At 35.6% G+C, this 19,911-nt stretch overlaps 1 protein-coding gene across 1 annotated transcript in view; it reads left to right on the top strand.

The window, feature by feature from the left end:
* LOC149538273 (protein HAPLESS 2-like) overlaps positions 1-19,911 on the top strand; it is a 452,273-nt gene that overhangs the window by 176,919 nt on the left and 255,443 nt on the right. Inside the window, exon 7 of the mRNA XM_089799641.1 lies at positions 8,871-8,949. Coding sequence (XP_089655767.1) covers positions 8,871-8,949 — 79 coding nt within the window. The remainder of the gene's footprint in view (positions 1-8,870; positions 8,950-19,911) is intronic.

Raw genomic sequence — 19,911 nt, 5'->3', positions numbered from 1 at the left:
TGAAAATCTTCAAAGTCAGCACCAAACAAAATAAAGATTGAGCCCAATTCTTGTAGGTTGGCAGGAAACCGCTTTGATACCACTGTAAAAACCCTCAACAAGCTATATCCTTAACAAACATCAATTTGCTTTTGCTAATCAACAGTTTGATATTTTATCAAACATTTGGTAGGCAAATTATTATCACTCAATAAACAGTGCTTTGAATTCTCAGTCAATTGTTCACAATTTAAATTGATTAAGTCTTTATCAATTTGGACAAAGGAATACCACTAAACAGTTCAGAAGTAATTCTGTGATTGATGGCAATGCTACTAATATCCAATTAAAAAATTTGACTTCTGGAAATATACAAGCATGCAGTAATGAACATGGAAGTTGACTTCTAACAGATGAAATATGGATCGCAACTCTTAAGAAATAATCCAATTTACTCGTAGGTTTAGAAATACATGCTCCTTGCTTATAATTGCTGGTGCTCTAAAACCTGATCGCTGCCCTCCAATAATTAATTGCAGCCTTCCACAAAGTGTGAAATCACTACCAAATACAAGGATGACAGCTAGAGTACATTCCTCTTATAACCATGCCAAACAATAGACAATAATGGCGTTCCAAATTACAAATTCTCCAATCACAATGAAATTCCCAGGTATAGTACATAACAGTCCGGAAATACTATAATTTAATTAAGACAATTCTCAAAATTAATTCACAATACCTCAACTGTGAATTACTAGGCACTTCTTAATTCCAAACCCTTATACTTCAGCAAGGGCAAAGAAATCGGCAAACTCATAAACTCTTTGCAGGCAACAAAGAAAATAATCAATCGGATGCTTTACTCATCAAATGGGCTCATATTTATAATCTCCAAATGGCACAAAGTTTCCCAAATGAACTTCACTTAAGAAGCTTCCCACACACAACATTAAAACATAATAAAGTGCCTTTATAAACTAATTTATTAATTTCTTTTGGCTCCGAAAATGACTTTTTCCACCATAACATCAAATTATGACACATAAGGCCACTGTTTCTTGTTCGCATGATTTAAAAAATTTCGTCCCACTTCCAATGGGCTATGATACTGAGGTGACCAACCAACAACACCAACAAAAATAGCAACCTCAGTGTATTTAGATGAATAATAATAATAATTCACTCGTCTTGCGAAAACAACTGAAGAAGCATTAGAATCAAAATCTGACAACACCAAAGTGATCCTAATGATGAAAGATGATGAATGAACCTATCGTGGTGACTTACTAGAAATAGACTGAGTTACTAGAAATAGATGCTCCCTCCAAGATTCTTGGAGCCCAAACAAGAAGCCCGAAATAAAAATTGAGAGCATCCTCCAACTCCTCTAACTCAACTGAGCTCATCGAAACCAACAGATTGACTTACTATAAAACACTAAGTCCCTCAAACGGAGCCAAAACACACCATAGGCTGCTGGAAAGCCTATAACCACACAAGTGAGACCCTCAAATCCTACTATTAGTTGACTAGGGTCATGATGGTGAACTGACCTAGCCAAATGCAGGAACTTGCTAAAAATGGGGACATTACAACCTATAAGCAATTGCATGATCAGAAACAATAGTTTCAACTAGTAAGGTTGGAATAATCTCCCAAGTTTTGGTCAACACAGTTTGTATCTTTTTGCCATGACATCTTTCATACGCATTAGCAAAAGTGTCGTTGGGAGTTAATTGCACATAATAAACATTGCTGAAAAATCAATTTGGAGACCAAACTGAAGTAGTGCGATTAAGATTTCTTGTGATTATAATAAAGAAATTAGTTAAAATGAAAGGTATAAAGTTTATTAATGATACAAGATAATTAAATAATTTTTGAAGAAATACGATTAGTTTTGATAAAGTGCTATTTGTTTAAAAGAATCTCTATTTGGAGAAACCCATCTCTTTTGGTAAACATATATATAGAAGCAAAGTTTGAAGAAGTTAAACACAAAGTGAATGGAAGGAAAAAGAGCAATTAATAGTGCTATATGAAGAAAAATTTAAAATGAAGAGTAAATGAGTGGGCTGTAGAAAAAAAGTGCAGAATATATAAAATAGATATATTTATTAATCTGACATTTAAATGTATTAGATTCAAAGCATGAGATAGAAGAATAAAAGAAGGTTATTTCATAATATTAAAAATGAGATAATAAAAAGAAGAGGTCAATGAGAAGTTATACAAATATAAATAAAAGATCGAAGAAGGTGAATTAATTATCCATCATCAGTTGAGTAACCAACTTATCAACGTGGAGAATCAATTTTTGTGTAGTAGGTTGGTGCTGATGAAGACAATAGTGTGGGTTGGTGCCTCCAGTAAGTTGGTGCTTGAAAAGTATGGGAATTGGGGCTTCCAGTAAGCCCGTGCTCATAAATGTAGGGGTTGGAGCCTCTAGTAGGTCGGAGCCTACAAATCATTGTGAAAGAACAAATTTTTTTTAAAAAACAATTATTTTCTGTGATTTTCTCTTGGATTGGGTTTCCACGTAAACATTGTGTTATTATGTTCATGTGCATAATTGTTTATTCTAGTTTTTGTAGTTATTGTGTGGATAAAAGTTATTATTATACTGATTCACCTTCACCCCATGATCGTGTGCTCTTTGGAAACTATAGAGTAATAAGGGTAAACTATGAATAGCTATTAGGAATATGAGAGAACATATAAATAGTCATATTATTAGACATGTTTTGCATCTCCTTTTCAGAATTAAAAGAACTAATCGTAAATGTTGAGGGGGATTCTCTAATTTGCGTAAATGCCATTAGAACCAAAAGGATAGCCAATTGGAAATTAAAGAAGACACTAAAAAGAGCTACTAGTCTCCTTGTGAGTATGGGCTACTCAATCACTCATGCATATCGATAGTTCAATGCATTGGATGATGCACTGACTAACATTAAAGTGGCTTTGGACATAGAGACAACCAAACTGATTAACATCAACATTCATGCACAAATTGTCCAAATTGTGTCTGTAGAGTCATCTTCTGTATAGAAAGAAAAAACTAAAGGTGGTTTGGAAGATTATTATATAGACAAAATTGTAAGGAGAAAGTTTATCTAGTTTCACCTTTAATTTGGTAGTGTTTGTATTGTAATGCTCTACAAGGACGGCTTGGAAATGGAAATATTTTGGCACCTTGGATCATAAGCTAGTATATTGATTTATTTTCCCTTTCACAAGTAGTCTATGTTTCCACAAATAGTTTACGTATTTCCAAGATGTTTCCTATAGAATAAAAAGAGGGGATAGTAGGGGATGACAATATACACATTTATAATAAAATATATATTTGAATTTTTAAAAATATTTTAAGATGTTACCATGTTTCCGAGAATCTCGGTGATTCATGTGATTCACGTGATTCGGTGATTTGATTCAAGCCAAACATTTTTTGTGAATCGATGAATCGAATCACCAATAAAGGGTTTATGAAATAAGTTACTAAATTTTAAGGGTTTTTTAAATTTGCTGATTCGTGGCTGATTTGATTCCGATTCATGGCCTATTCGCAATTTGATTCGGCCTTACTGATTCTGATCCAATTCTGATTCTTGTTGCTTTGGTTGTTACAAATAGTGGGAAATGATAGAGATATGTAATGTCCCCATTTTTGGCAAGTCTGTGTAGTTGATGGAGTTAACTCATTAAAGTGACCCTCATGAGCTGACAAGGTGTTTTGGGGGTCTCAGTTGTGTACTTACTATTTTTAGTAAGTCTATTATTGGCAGTGCATTGGGTGGCTTGGCAGTTGGTCGTCACCTGCAGTAAATCAGGTTAATAATTGCATGAGCTCTCATTTATTCAATAATTATTAAGTTGTATTATTATAATGATATTTATATATTATAATAATGACATTAAAAGATATTTCTAATAAATATGGTGGGAAGTTTCTAGTGTTGAGTTCTTTTGGGAAACTTCCACAATTTTTGAAGTGGAGTTTTTTAGGAAACTTTGGCCAACGAAAGATTATAAATGAGAGCTCATTTCATTGGGAAAAACACGCTTGAATATTTATTTTCTTTTTGTGCCTTTGTGGCTTTTTCCTAATTTCTGAATTGTATGCCCTTGCTGAAGTATAAGGGTAAGTTTGAGTAGTTCTTGGCAATTGTGCTGAAAAGTATACAATTGGCCAACATTCTCCTACTGTATCTTTTGTGGCTAGGGAGAACAATCTTGAATATTATATTTTTTTGCTCAAATCATTTGGTTGAGGGTTTGACATTTTTGAGAACTTCATTGACAATTGTGTTGAGGCAAACAATTGTCAAATTCTCCTACTATGTCTACTGTGGCTTGGAGATTTTGATTGAAGGTTTATATTTTTTGGCTGGGAGTTTACATTGTTTTTTTGCTGGATGAATTGATACTGGAAGTTTGTGAATTTTCTAGACTGGCAGATGCGGTTGATAACAAGGGCAGACTTCATGAACAACATCACCTTTGAGCCCACACAATGTTGTTAGGTTTGTGTTTGAGTTGGATGGCTGTTGGGAAACCAACATTACATATAACTGGGGCTTGCAGTTTGATATTGATTATGTGAAGGACATGACCATAGTCGTGATTCAGTGTTGGGCTGCATACTAGAGACGATAGTTTGTTTGGATTACTATTGAGGTTGAAGCATATCTGCAAAAAGGAATTATGCATTGGTTGTAGGTGGTACTAGAAATTCTGCGAGCTGTTCGAATCACATATTGATGCCTAGCGTTCAAGATTGCTCATCCAACAATTTGATTCAGATACTTGTAATTTGCAATGGAGGAGTTAACTGCAAATGGATATTAGTAAAAATGATAATTTCACAGCATTTAGTTCAGGTTCCATTTGCTATTCAAAATTGCATTGAGATTATATGCAAGGTTGCTCATTTATTCAATTTAATAAATTGGCAAGTGATATTCGGATAGTTCATACTTCTGCAATTTATTTCTTGATAGTTTATATAATTCAAATAAAAGACTAGGAAATAGATATGTGATTCGAAATAATACAAGAAATTAGAAAAAGTTATGGAAATTGTAAAATCCAATAAGTTGTGCATCAATATTCAAATTGGGAGCCAATACGGGTCGTTACAGTGGTATCAGAGCGGTTTCCTGCTAGCTTATAGGCATTGGGCTCTGAATCAAATGATAGCGGTCAGTGCTTGGTTAGAATTGTAGACAGTATTTGATCCATTTTTGTCTATTTAGTACCATGGCTGATGATAGGATATTTGTGCAGGGTATGCACTATACTGGAAGGGGACATAATTCTTCTCCTAGAGAAGGAGAGCCTGGGATTCAGTTTGGTTCAGTTGGTAGTTTGAGTGGCATTGGACTACGACCCATAGATTCTGAGGTTGATAGAGATGCCCTACAGGCATTTAGGAATATTGCAGTTGGGCAAGGACAGATGATAGGTGTACTACAACAGTTGTCTAATACTCTGTAGCAGATAGCACTTCCTCGAGGACGGAGTAGGGAGAGAGCTCGAGATGTTTCTGTTGGTTCTCATAGATCTCGAGTCGAAGATAGAACCCGAGATGGTGTTAGGTGTAGAGATGCAGATCGGGTTCGAGTTAAGGATCGTGGTGGATTACCTGATAGAGTTGACATACATACGAGGACTCATGATAGGCTACAGAGGCCTACATTTCTAAGACCTGAGGTGGATGCGGTCAGTATTGAGTCTGAGGCCACTCCTTTTGCTGATGACGTGCTGGCACACTCTAAGAAGTGAGATGCTTTACCACGGGCTATTAAAAATCATTTGAATTTTGATAGGTTCTTGACTCAAAAACGGGAGCATCTGTTGGTTCTCATAGATCTCGAGTCGAAGATAGAACCCGAGATGGTGTTAGGTGTAGAGATGCAGATCGGGTTCGAGTTAAGGATCGTGGTGGATTACCTGATAGAGTTGACATACATACGAGGACTCATGATAGGCTACAAAGGCCTACATTTCTAAGACCTGAGGTGGATGCAGTCAGTATTGAGTCTGAGGCCACTCCTTTTGCTGATGACGTGCTGGCACACTCTAAGAAGTGAGATGCTTTACCACGGGCTATTAAAAATCATTTGAATTTTGATAGGTTCTTGACTCAAAAACGGGAGCATTCCAGAGCGAGGTTGGCACCTGAGAAACAATGACCTCTACGGACTGAGTTACAACAAGTTGCTAGTAAGATGAAGTTGGAGCACTTTGATGGTATTGGGAGAGTTACAACTCAAGCTTGGATTCATAAGCTTGACACATATTTGGCTTTGCATCCTATGTCGGAGGTGGATGCTATTAGATTTGGAGTGTTGCATTTAGATGGAGCTGCCGATGACTAGTGGTACCATAGGTTAGTTTCCTTGCGACATGATCAGATCACTTCCTATTAGGATTTCGTGGATTGCTTGATTGAGAAATTTGATAGGAAGAATCCGGAGGTGTACTTCCATGAGTTGGCTTAGCTGAAGCAGTCTAGTGGATTGGAGAGTTACATCAGTGAGTTATAGAGGCTTTCAATCATGGTTTATGATATTTCGAAGCACAGACGCATGATATTATTTATGGAGGGATTGACTGAGCCACTTCGTGGATGGGTGAAGTCATTGGACCCATCTTCGCTACAGATAGTGATGCGGAAGGCATGGGACTTGGAGTCCTCTTCTCGAAGCAAGGTTGCTTCAAAATCTTCTGCTCTTCCGCCTGATGATGAGGAGTCCCCACCAGTTGTTGAGGACAAGGGAAAGTCAGTGGGGAGATCTGATGTCACTTCTAGAGAGGATTTGAGGAGGCCGTACGGTGGAAGCCAGAAGGCTATATGGTGCTCCCTTGGAGGCCATACGGTAGTATGCATGGCCGTATGGTGGAATGTAGATATGGTCGTATGGGTTGGTGGTGCAATGGTTGTACGGTGACGGGGGAGGACTAGTTGTATGGTATGATAAAGAAAATGTTGTGCAGTAAGATGAGGCAGTAGTATGGTTGTGGAGTCATCTAGGCTATACGATAGGGTAAAGTTGCAGTGCGGAAGATGCACTTCATGATGTGGGAGACGGATGGTTTACAGATGGAGGAGGAATGCTCAATCATGCAACCATAAACTTATAGACCTGAATTCATCAGATAAAGCCAAACAAGAATGGAGATTGAACACGAATTTTCCTTAAATTAATATTTTCCAAAAGATGGTGCTCTGATTTGCTAGATCCGAGAAAGTATTACAGGCGACAGAATAGGGTGAGGGTTGAATCCCACCGAAACCAGAATAGCCAAATAGGGAAGGTTTTTCACTTCCGAAATGGTGTACAATGGAGAAACCCAACGGGAATTCGCAGTTGAAAGAAATAATCCAAAATGCATACCAACAACTACCTACAAGCTGTACTTAAATACTCGTTGGGGAAACCTTTCCGAGGGTGTACAAAGATAGCTGACGGCAATATCTACCTACGAAAACAAAAATAAAAATGGGCCCAAGATATACTAAATCAATCAACCCATTAACAATGTTTGGTTAATAATTTATTTTATGAAGGGAACATTACAATGATTTATGATTAGCTAGAGATTGAAATTTTGTGTTTTATATTGCTATTTAAATGATTTAAGAATCAGACCGAAACAAACACAAACATCTCATTATATACAGCAATCTGCAAAGTCTTGTTAATATGGTGCAAATTTTTGGAGATAAGCTGTTCTGTGATATAAAACTCAGAAAATTCAGAATGGTATGCAAAATGTTTGATGGAATACCTAGACGTAATATTGAGGATTGGGAATTTGAAAATAATTGGTGCTAACAGGGGTGGGACATTATACGCTATTCATACTAAGGATTTGAATGCCCTCAACCTCCCAAAAGATTTATATGTTTGTTTTAGAAATGTAGCCCAAGTAATCTTGGAATAAGTGTCAATTAATAAAATGTGAGTGTTTTCTCCTTGCAAGCCTTTTGTCTTTGTTGAGCCTCATAAATCAGTATGAGTAAGTTCCAGACATTTATGTGTAGAGTACTCCGTGGATTTGAATTATACTTGTTTTCTTTTCGTAGTGCATTTTTTGTAGATGATAATAGGAGGCTTTGCTATCTTTGGCATGCTCTTTATGGATTTCTTAATTCTAATCTCCACAATGCTTGCTATGTTTTTTTGTAACATAGTAAAAGAAAAAGAACACTAGACATGGGTCAGCATATGTAGGAATAAGTAAAGATTATTTGTTCAATTTAAATGCAACTTAATACTTTCAATCTGAGTGTCAAATATGATCTGATTTTTGCTTTAAACTCCATGGATTATTTCTGTCGTATTGCCTTAATTTAAACTTTATTGACCATGGTGAGGAGTGGAAAATTCAAGAAGCCATTGAAATAGAGCAATATCTCAATAGCTTGATAGTAAGAAGATTGACCTGATTTTAACCAGTTCATGGAAGCCTCTAACATGTAGTAAAGAGGCATGAAAGTAAGAAGTTTCTGCTTTTCTAAATTATACCGCTCTTAGGAAACATGAGCTGCACACAAATAGAAAGCTTAGTTGAGCTTCAGGATTATGAGATAAATTTGAAAATTCAAAACTTTCTATGCCATTGGATGTAGGGCTACCTAAAAAACATGTTCCAATTAGTGGCTACTTTAGAATCCTAGAAAAGGGTAGTATAGGAAAATCAAGCTTAAATTTATTAGATCATACATTGATTTGGTTGTATCCATTGAAGATTTGATTTCTTATGCTAGTGGTTGGAGAATACTTATTTAGATGTTTGTGTAATTGGTATCAGGGAAATATGACAGGAGTGCCTTATTCTCTTTGGGAAATACTGATCTCTGTCTCTGTGTTTTGAAGGTACCGTACATTCTCAGTTCAAGAATCAACTCTTCATTTTTATATCAAAATTATAGTTTTTACAGAAGAAAAGGAATTGGTAAGTCAATAGAGTTACATTGATCAGATTTTATTTTACTGTTTATTCATGTTTACTATGATATTTCTGCTGCTTATTTCATTAAGGTTTCCCATTTTGAAATCATTCCTTTTCTTGATAATTGAGATTATGTTTGATGATGATATTCAGCGTATTAACAATACTTTTATATCATGGAGTTTTTCATTGTAATAAATTTAAATATATGCTAACAATAGTTTCCAAGCATAGGTTTCAAAGGGACACATTGATTCACATGTCTTGAAATCATTCGGTTGGTTTTGCTGTTAGTTGATGGATGGATTACTCCATTGATAAGAATGATACTTGCATTAGTAAATATAAACAACAATGCTTATTGATAGAGAAGTAATAGAACATGATATTCAATGCCTTAACAGCATTTTAATATCATGGAGCTATCCATTGAAAGGAATTTCAATTATATGTTAATGCTTAGTTGTTTCCAAGAATAAGTTTCGAGGGGCACAAAACCATTTTTCTGACTATGCTGTTGTATGATGGATGTTTACTCCATTATCAATAACACTAATACCTATAGTAGTAAGTAGATAAGATAAGATTGATTCATTATGTCCAATGAATAACCGCAAAATTGGTCAAAGGTACTGCCAAGAATACATCAATGGATCAGTCCACAACAAGGATACCTGATTAAACAAAGAAGTGACAAGAAACAAACTACAATCCCATGTAAACTAACTAGAAACCAGGATTGGGGTGGGTCTCAACAGAGAAACCTCACCACCCCTAAAGAGGCCAAAAACCAGCAAAGAGTCCACAAATAGAGGGGTATATCAAAGAACTAGAAGGGACCCTAGGTCATCTCTGAGAAGTTCTGGAGGAGGTGGGCCACTGTTGTAAAAGAGCCTCTGCAGGGCTTGATGGATCTGGAAAAAATCTGAGGAGAGACCAAGCTCACATTTGGTACCTCGAGCAGGGGGTAGCCCAAAAAAGAAGTGATAACCCAACAAGAGTGTGATTATGCAGCAGCCCGGTGCTGAAGTGAGGGGTTCTGAACCTTGGTGGCTTCTTGAATGTAAAGGGGGAATACATACTAGATGGAGTAATAGGGCATACTGGACAGAGTAATAGATTTTAACTCTTTTATTGAGAAGACTAATAATTTTTGTAGTGATTAGAAATAACAATGAATGTGTTGATGCATATTTTGACTACCAACATTAGAATAAAATACCAAAATATGTTATCCTCTCTTGAGCAAATCATGTGTATGCTAACATTGTGAAAGACCATATACTAGACTTCAAAGATCTTTTATGTCAATTCTTGATTGTGGATAAGCTCAATGCTTGATGTGATATGTTGGTATCACAAGGGGACTTATATACTAGTTCTCAAGATGATTTAGATGATTCTAGCTATCAGATCAAGTAAATGAGAGTAGGATTGAGCAATCTATTCTAATCTTAAGAACTGGAAACATGAATACAGTTACGATGAAATCTACCAAACTTTGCTTCACCAAATTCAACAACTACAAAAGACTTTACCAAAATGAAATAGTCTCATAACTTTATCTGCAGTCTTCAAGGGTTCTGCAGATAATTTTTATAGCACGACGAACACCATCATAACAAACAATGTGCATCAATGATAGAAGTAAAGCATCTACATAAGGGCTCATAATTAACCTTACACCGTGCTTAGGAATCATTTAGAAGAAAATGTATGAGCACGACAATTCCACTAAAACACTATTATCGACCACATTCATCTAAGTAATGGGAACAAAGAAAATATGCAAGCACCAAAATACATCAAGGGATCACCAAACTTAGATGACAGCTTTATTATCTTGGTAGCTCTTAAGAAACAATTTCCAAATTCCATCATTGGCAAATGAGAAGTGAGGCCTTTATATAGGTCTCATATTACAATGGGTAGCCCTAATTGGAATGGAACTAATGGCCTAGATTTTGTTTCCTTAGGCCTCATTAGAGTTAGGGTAAGGAAAGAGATTCTCACTAGGTCGATCACTTAGTGGGAAGTGGTCAAGGATCCCCCAGTAATGAAGAAAGATTCTCACTAAGTCATTAATGCCCTTTTGTCTAGAACAACCAATGCCTGACTATATTTCATAGATGCTTGGAATTTGGACAATACTATCTCCAATTCATATATACTAATATATTGAGCAAATTTTTGTTTTAACTCCAGAATTGTTGCCACTTGCATATCTGCTAAAACTATTCTCCCAATTTATCATTGAGTTTTGAGTGGTGTGTGTGTCATTTGAGAATATGGAAAAGTTCTTAAATTGATCTCTTTAGAAGGAATTTGATTGAAAGAATCCCCCAATTTTCCTCCAAGGATATTTGTAGTTATGTTATCCTTGTTCATTCTTTGTGTAAACAAAGCCATCAATGTGTTGAAAAATCGCTTCTGAATGTTTCCAATCACTTTTCTCAATTGTGTCATTCCTCATTGGAGTTTTCAAGCTTCCCTTTTGCCATGACTACTACATTATTCTAGCAGGTGAAATTGTATGTGTCTCACCCTTTCTACTCCACCATCAACCAACTTCTTGAGTCTCCATCAAGGCTTGCAGTTGTGAGATTATCTCATTTTGGTAAGATGGCCATTGTCCACAACTTATCTTCACAGTGCATGCTAGAGAGGATAGCTAATTCCCTTTCATACATCTACACCAAGTCTTCCAGAAATTTATGACTTATTCTGAATGCCTTCCACCCATACCTTTGCAACTTAGGTGACTCTTCTCATCTCTTCAATGCATTTTGCTAACTCCGCTAGAAGAGCTATAGGAGGAACCTTAGTTGAAAATCAGACAAACATATTGCAAATATTATGATATATCATGCAACAGTCATATAAATGATTTAATCACCAAAAGATATCAGTTCCAAATAAATTGCTGTAATTTTCTTGAGAAAAGCTCACTGTAAATTGCCAAATACCTGTCAATAATGTGGTCAATATGAGTTTTAAGTTTTTTTTTTTGAAGATTTTGCACTGATTTTTTTATGCATTTACCTCTCATGGCAGAGCATTTTTCTTCCACGGTAAAGCATTTTTCGTGGTATTTCATTAGATGTTAGGGGATGCATTTTAATACAAGGGCACCCTTGGGTTCATGGAAATCTTGCATAAACCAAAATATTTCCTTTTCAGTTTGTTCTTGTTAGTTATTTTGTTAGTTTTCTATGGCATTTGTTTGATTTGGCTTGTTTTCTATTCCAAAGCCCAGAGCATGTTTTGGATATCATGTTTCATCTTTATCTTGGTTTATACCTAAATTTGATTCTTCATAGTGGAGATATCTTGGTTTCTTTCTCAGGTCTACATGTTATTCTTCTCTAATGGTCAGTTGGAGATTTTTGATCTCTTGGAGCAATTTTTTGATCAGCGAATATCTGTGATTCATATAATGATGTTCCTTGATCTTAGGCTGATGTCTCTCTTGAATCACATTTTATTTCAAAAACTTGCATAAAGATCTTCATGATTTGAGTCTAGATGTACATTTACATATTATATTTTCTTGTCCTTGGAAAATGTGATTGAACTTGGCTGACATGCTTCTTGCATAGGCTCTATATATTGAGGCATTTGTTTGTTTGAAAGTAGTTCTTGGTAGTATACTCTTGAGGTTCGAAGGACTTAGAAGTCTATATTTTGTATCTTATTCGGCATGTAATCTTTGTATGTAAGGCTGCTTGTTTCTAACCAACTTGATGTAAAATCATAAATCTGTGCTAATGCAAAAGTGTGATTTTGGATGTTTCTAGTTCATTGAAGAGTTATTGTTGATCTTCTGTTAAGACTTGGGATACATGGTTTGTGCTGATCTCAATTAGGTTCCTGTGGCTGTGACTACATTAAATGGTATCAGAGCAAGATTTTACTCCTGTCTTAGCATACTTGTGTTCCTTAACTTGTAAAGCCCTAGAAGTGTTTGTTGTGGGTACATGTCTCTTATGTAACCCTTGAAGTTATATCACTGAGATATGGCATGGTGTATACTATGAGATGTAGTATTGGAGAAACCATGTAGGTATTATGAGATGTAGTATTGGAGAAACCATGTGTAGAAATCTTATGGATGATATTCTTGTGTATGCCATATTTTGATGATACCATAAGGTGAGATGTAAACAATGGGTCTATGTTAGTATTCTTCATTACACCATCTTCTATAGTGTGATGATCTAATAGACAATCCTCCCTAGCTAAGAGGGAGTATTAATGTTGTAGTTTCAGTCGGATTGATTTGATCAAGAGATAAACTATTATATTACTAGTTAATCATGGGCAGATATCAACCATAGGAAGAAGATGTATCAATATAGACACCATGAGTAGATATCTTCTTTAGTAGACATCATGAGACATGATATCAATATGCATACCAAGAAAATATATGAGTATGGTGAATATCATGTGGTCGATATTCTTAGTCATACCATCTCCTGATGTTACCATGAGGTTTATACATTGTGTTGTTTATTTGAATAGAAATCATCCTCCCTAGCTAAGAGGGAGTGTTAATGATTGTAGTTTCGATTGGATGATTCCAATTGACGAAATCAAATGTTGAATGGCCGAATGGCCTATCGGCCTTAAACATTTGATATCTATCCTTTATTATTATTATCATGGAACATTAGTATTATTGATAATAAATTATTGAGTATATATTATATATCTAATATATGTATATTAGAGATATGAGATATCTTTTATATATATATATATATATATATATATATATATATTATAATCATGATTATACCTTGAGAAAATATTATTTGTGATAACTAATGTGAGTTAAGATATTAACAAGAGACATGTCTCTTAATATCATATACGTATTCATTGAGAAGGTACTTGAAACACACTAAAATAAAACAAGTTCTATTACAAGCTACAACAGTGAACTAAAATATATATAAAATGAGATCTTTAACAATATAATGGGCCCTTATCTTGGGGAATATTGATCAAAGAAATATGATTAAATAGCCAAGTTTTGTAACATCACCTGCTTCCAAGTTTAGTAACTTCCAACTAATATCAAATAACCATCCATCTGATCTTTCCATGAACTGTAGCTAGATCCATCAAACACAGGGATATTCAATTTGTGTTTCATCTAATATGGCTCATGGGGCTAAGCTTTACATCTAGCAACCAAGCTTTGATACCAATTGTAGAACAAGCCAAATAACTTATTCTCAACCACCTATTAAAACTTTTCAACTATCAGTAAATATTTAACAACCATTAAGCAACACTTAAGATTTTTTAGTTAAAGTAAAGTATATCACCAACAAAGATAACATTAAAAGGACATTAGAATTGATACAATCAGCACCAGCATTTATGTGGAAAACCCAATTTTGGAAAACCATGGAGAAGCTAGTTGTCATGAAATGAAAAAAAATGTTAAGGTGGTATCGGTTAAGGTGATTTTCACAAGAGTTAACTGCTGGAAATACTCGCTGCTACAAGCGATACTGTCAGTAGGCTTCTTTGCTAGGATGGCTACACCCTAGAAATATAATAAGGCTCACTGCCAATACATAATAGTCTTATAACTAGTATATGAATGATGAAAGTAGAACCACTACAAAATATAGTTGTTGAACCTATGCACACAATCTACTGCTGCCTGCACCTCCTTGAATCAACTATCTAAGTTTGCATGTATGTTACATCTAGCTCGCATACAAATAAATTGCATGGACACTTGTAGACACATCGACACCCATCTACTTGAGATGATACTTTATTTATTCTTTATGTACTCCTCAAACCTATTGGCTAGAACAGATTTGAAATAGGTTACATTGAAACATTCCACAATGAGAATGAGATGCGAAACACCTTGACCAATACAACACTCCTTGAGAAATCCAACAGTGTAAAAACATCATGAACTTTGATGCTAACGGTTATGATTAACACATTATGAAGATATTCTTGGATTGTAACACGATATACGTGCTACACAAGATCGACCCAAAAACCATGATCCACCAAATGTTGCACACCAAGTAAATAAGCCAATAGAAGGTCTATCACCAAGGCACAAAATGATAAAGCATTTAAGATACATGAAATGGTAAACACAGTGCTTGATAGATAGACTATCGATGCACAACAACCAATATGCAATCATCCGATACACCAATCTTTTTAGCACACAGCTATCAAAACAATTGAGGTTGAGAAAATGTGTCAACATCAATGACAATTATCAACCTCACATTCTAACATGATCGGTCCTTATCTTGATCAACATAAATCAAACAAATATGATTAGTCTTATCTTAATTGATTTTTGATACTCTCATAGTTATATATAGATAACTCTTATATTGTTCTTATGCCACTACCGTTCATACTTTACATGGATGTAACTCTTGTTTCATTCAACTTTTTGTATTAGATATGAGCATATTGAAAGAGGCAAATACATAAATAAATGTAATAGGTTTGTACAAGTTTGATGTAGCTCTCTAATACTTCTGATGTATTTTATTGTCACTATATCTAATACGAAAATATAAACCTCAATTGCAAATAAATCAAGAATTGTTAAGAGTAATGACTACAAATAAAATTGATTAATACATATCTGTAAACCACCAAGAGGTTGGTACATAGTTATGAAAACAACTGAGGTTGAGAAAATGTGTCAACATCAATGACAATTATCAACCTCACATTCTAACATGATCGGTCCTTATCTTGATCAACATCAATCAAACAAATATGATTAGAGTCTTATCTTACATGATTTTTGATACTCTCATAGTTATATGGATAGCTCTTATATTGTTCTTATGCCACTACCGTTCATACTTTACATGGATGTAACTCTTGTTTCATTCAGCTTTTTGTATTAGATATGAGCATATTGAAAGAGGCAAATACATCCATAAATGTAATAGGTTTGTACAAGTTTGATGTGGCTCTCTAATACTTCTGATGCATTTTATTGTCACTATATCTAATACAAAAATATAAACCTCAATTGCAAATAAATTAAGAATTGTTAAGAGTAATAACTAAAAATAAAATTGATTAATACATATCTGTAAACCACCAAGAGGTTTCTATCTAGTAGTAAGAGAATCTAATAGGCAGAGGATCAATTACAAATCTTGGCTCTTCATGGGGAAGAAGCATTCTAGGAGAGCATAGTTTTTACATGGAACCCACATGCCTTATTACATGAAAACCAAAATGCTGGCCAAGATGCTCCTATTATGATAATAGACAGTTTTATATCTATTTAATGGTCATCTATTGTAAATATTATAATATTTCTAATATTTAGTTAGCTGTGAGTTATTTGGTTTCTAGAATAGAGTGTTTCTATTCTTGACAACTAGTTCATAAGGAAACATCGTCTATTCATTTGTATATATTGATCATTTGATCTTTGTCAAAATCAATCAAGATTTTTACCAAGTACTTCCCGTAATATTTCTTCCCACAAGATGGAGGAAGAGGACATTGTGGTAATTACTCTAAAAAATTTACCCAAGGCTTATGAGCATTTTATTGAAACTCTCAACATCACTTCTGCTGGTGTTGACCTCAAGTTCTTAGATCTCTACAAAATTTTGCTTCAGCAAGATCAGTGGAGACAATAGTTCAGTAGAAATTCCAGCTCCACCTCTACAGAGAAAGCCTACTCTGCTAAATCCTTTCAAAAGGATAAGGGGAAGTCTCCTTCACAACAATTTTCTCAATAGAAGTCCTATGCTCCAACATTAGAAGGCTCTAAGAAAAAGAATATTCAGTGCAACTACTGTCACAAATATGGTCACATGAAGGCTTAATGTCGGAAACACTTAGCTTTTTTTCTAAGCAATCTGGTTTGCAGCCCAAAGCAAATTGTAGAAAGCACAATGAGAAGACATAATCTGTCTTTTACACCTTCATATGGCTAAAAGATATGTAAATCATGTTAAGTCATCTTCTTGGTATGTTGATTCAAGTGCCTCTCGTCATTTAACCCACTGCAAAGATTGGTTCACTAACTACCAATCTTATTCAAATTCTGTTATTTTTGGAGGGGAAGAGTGCATTGTTATCAGTAAAGGCAACATTTAGATTCAGTCTACTAGGAGGAATCTCATTTTCCTTGATGTGTACTACATTCCAGGGATGGAACTAAATCTACTATCAATCAGTCAGTCGACAATCTCCACAGTTTGATGTCACCTTTAGTTCACATCAATACACCATCACTGATAGGAAGATTCAGTTTGTTGTGGTAGTTGGCTTTGAGGATCATGGTCTTTTCAGACTTGTTGATTCTTGTGATCCTTAGGACTTAGCTATAGCTTTTCCATTTCTTCTGTGAGTTTTCTATGGCATTAGTGGCATGGGCATTTAAATGTGCATTATCTATCTTAGCTTGCTCGAGAAGAGCTTGTCCTTAGATTGCTAGAGATTCAGACTCTATAGCTTGGAGTTTATGATGCATGCCTGGATGAGAAGCAATATCACAAACCTTTAAAGGTGGTGATTCATGGTGAGCTTCTCAAGTACTTCAACTTGTTCATGCCAATATCTATGGCCCTATGGCCACTCATGTTCTTGGGTCTAGGTATTTTCTCTTGTTTGTTGATGAATTCATTGGAAAGATGTAGATCTATTTTCTAAAAAGAAATCAAAAGTGCGTACTATATTTCAAAACTTTAAACATCTAGTTAAAAAGATGTAGGAAATCTATTATTGCTCTTAGGAAAAATAATGGGGAGGGGGGGTGGGAATTTCTTCTAAAAGGTTCTCTAGCTTCTGTGATATTCATGGCATCAAGTGCCAGTTAACCACACTCCACACACCGCAATAGAACATTGTAGTTGCATGTCAGAATAGAACAATCACCAAGATGGCTAGATCCACCCTCAACCACAGATATGTTCCAAAGAAGTTTTGGGCAGAAGCAGGGCACATTGCAGTCTACCTTTTGAACTAGTTTCCCACTCTGGCTGTCACATGCATGACTTTGGAAGAGGCCTATTCAGGTCGGAAGCCCAAAATTAGTCACTTGAAGGTTTTTTGCTCTCTTGCCCATGTTTGGATCCTTGATGCATCACACACCAAGTTGGATGCCAAGAGTCAGAAACACATGCTTGTTGGATATATAGTCTCACAAACCCTATTGCTTGATCAGCATAGAGTCATCTCATGTCCCATATAATCGTGATCTAATCTTTGATGAGTAGCAAGGACCATTCATGCCTATTTCTCTTATTCTTGATCCAACAAATCAGCCTAAGGCTCATGTTTTGGAAGTTCAACTTCCATTAGGTCCCCTTGATGGGAGGGCTCCAACAGCTCCAGTAGCTCCAGTAATACTAGTGGTTCCTATACAGACACCTATGGCTTCTTCTGGAGGATCACCTAGATATGCAAATGGTTCATCTAATTTTGATACAGATTCCTGATGAGAAACCTAATCATAGAGCACCTATTGAATTGATCCTTCTCCTCTCCAACCTAAGTGGTGAGAGTTGTTGATCTTCGAGATGATGGGGTCATCGATGGGAGAACTGCTCAGAAGTAGAACAAACTCATAGAGACGGTCAATTTTTCTCTCATGGCCAACGTTCAGACTGTGTTTGAACCTCAGACATACTCTAAAGCTAAAGGATTTCCAGAGTGGAAACTTGCCATGAGATTCAAAAACCAAAGCCTATTGAAGAATCACTCTTGGGTCCTTTATGATCTTCCACTAGGAAAGAAACCTATTGGCTTCAAATGGGTCTACATAATAAAATACAATTCTGATGGTACTTTGGATAAGTACAAAAATCATTTAGTTAAAAAGGACTATTCTTAGCGTCAGGGTATTGACTACAAGAACTTTGTTAATCCAACAAACATGAGCACAATCATATTAGTCCTAGCCATGATATGATAATTTGGCTGGAAGGTCCATTAGATGGACATCAAGAGTGCTTTCTTGAATGGTGACCTACAAGAAGAGATCTACATGACACAACCTTCTGGTTTCAAGATTTTTGGTAAAGAACACTAGGTTCTTAGACTACTTGAAGCTTTCTATAGTTTGAAGCAAGCCCCTAGGGCATGGTATATGAAAATTGATAAGTACCTCAGTGATCAAGGCTTCTAGAGGAGTTCTTCAGACTCAAATTTGTACATCAAGATTACTGACAATGACATCATCGTTCTGGTCATTTATGTGGATGATTTGCTCACGAAGATAAGCAGTGGGAGTTGGTGCTTCCAGTAGGTTGCAACCTGCGAAGTGTGGGAGTTGGAGCTTCGAGTGAGTTGGTGCTCATAAATATAGAGGTCGTAGCTTCTAGTAGGTAGGAGCCTACAAAACATTGTAAAAGAACGAAGTTTATATAAAAACATTTATTGTTGTGGTTTTCTCCCGCTTTGAGTTTTTACATAAATCTTGTGTTATTGAGTTCATGTGCATAATTGTGTATTTTAGTAATTAAAGTTATTATTTGGATAAAAAATTTAAATTGGCAAATATCTTAGTACATTGATTCACCCCCCCCCTCTTGGTATAATTGTGTGCTCTTCAACCCATATACATTCCTGCCATCTTTCCTATTAGCATTATTCATACCTTGTCTCTGTTTTACTTGTGCCATTCACTTTGACATCGCATTAAACATCACCATAATGTGTGCCCCCTTCCCCTCCTATGGAAGACACATGAAACAACCTCTAAGGCCTTGCCCGCCCTTGTCCAACTTAGATTCATTAACACTCACCCAAGTAAACAAAACATCTTTACCTTCTCACTGTCCTGTAATGATAGTTTGACCCAATCCTTAGAGTTCTTAGCCTTTTTGAAACCTTGTACATATACCAAACACTTCTTCACACTCCTCCCATACACCTTATGACCACCTTTTAATTCAAATCAATGGACAAAGCAAGAGTTCTCTC

The sequence above is a fragment of the Cupressus sempervirens genome, chromosome 9 (genome assembly GCF_028749045.1).
Source record: "Cupressus sempervirens isolate cs-2001-9-10 chromosome 9, ASM2874904v1, whole genome shotgun sequence".
NCBI lineage: Eukaryota > Viridiplantae > Streptophyta > Pinopsida > Cupressales > Cupressaceae > Cupressus > Cupressus sempervirens.
Note: the sequence above shows the minus strand (reverse complement) of the source record. Positions and strands in the feature narration are given on the sequence as shown.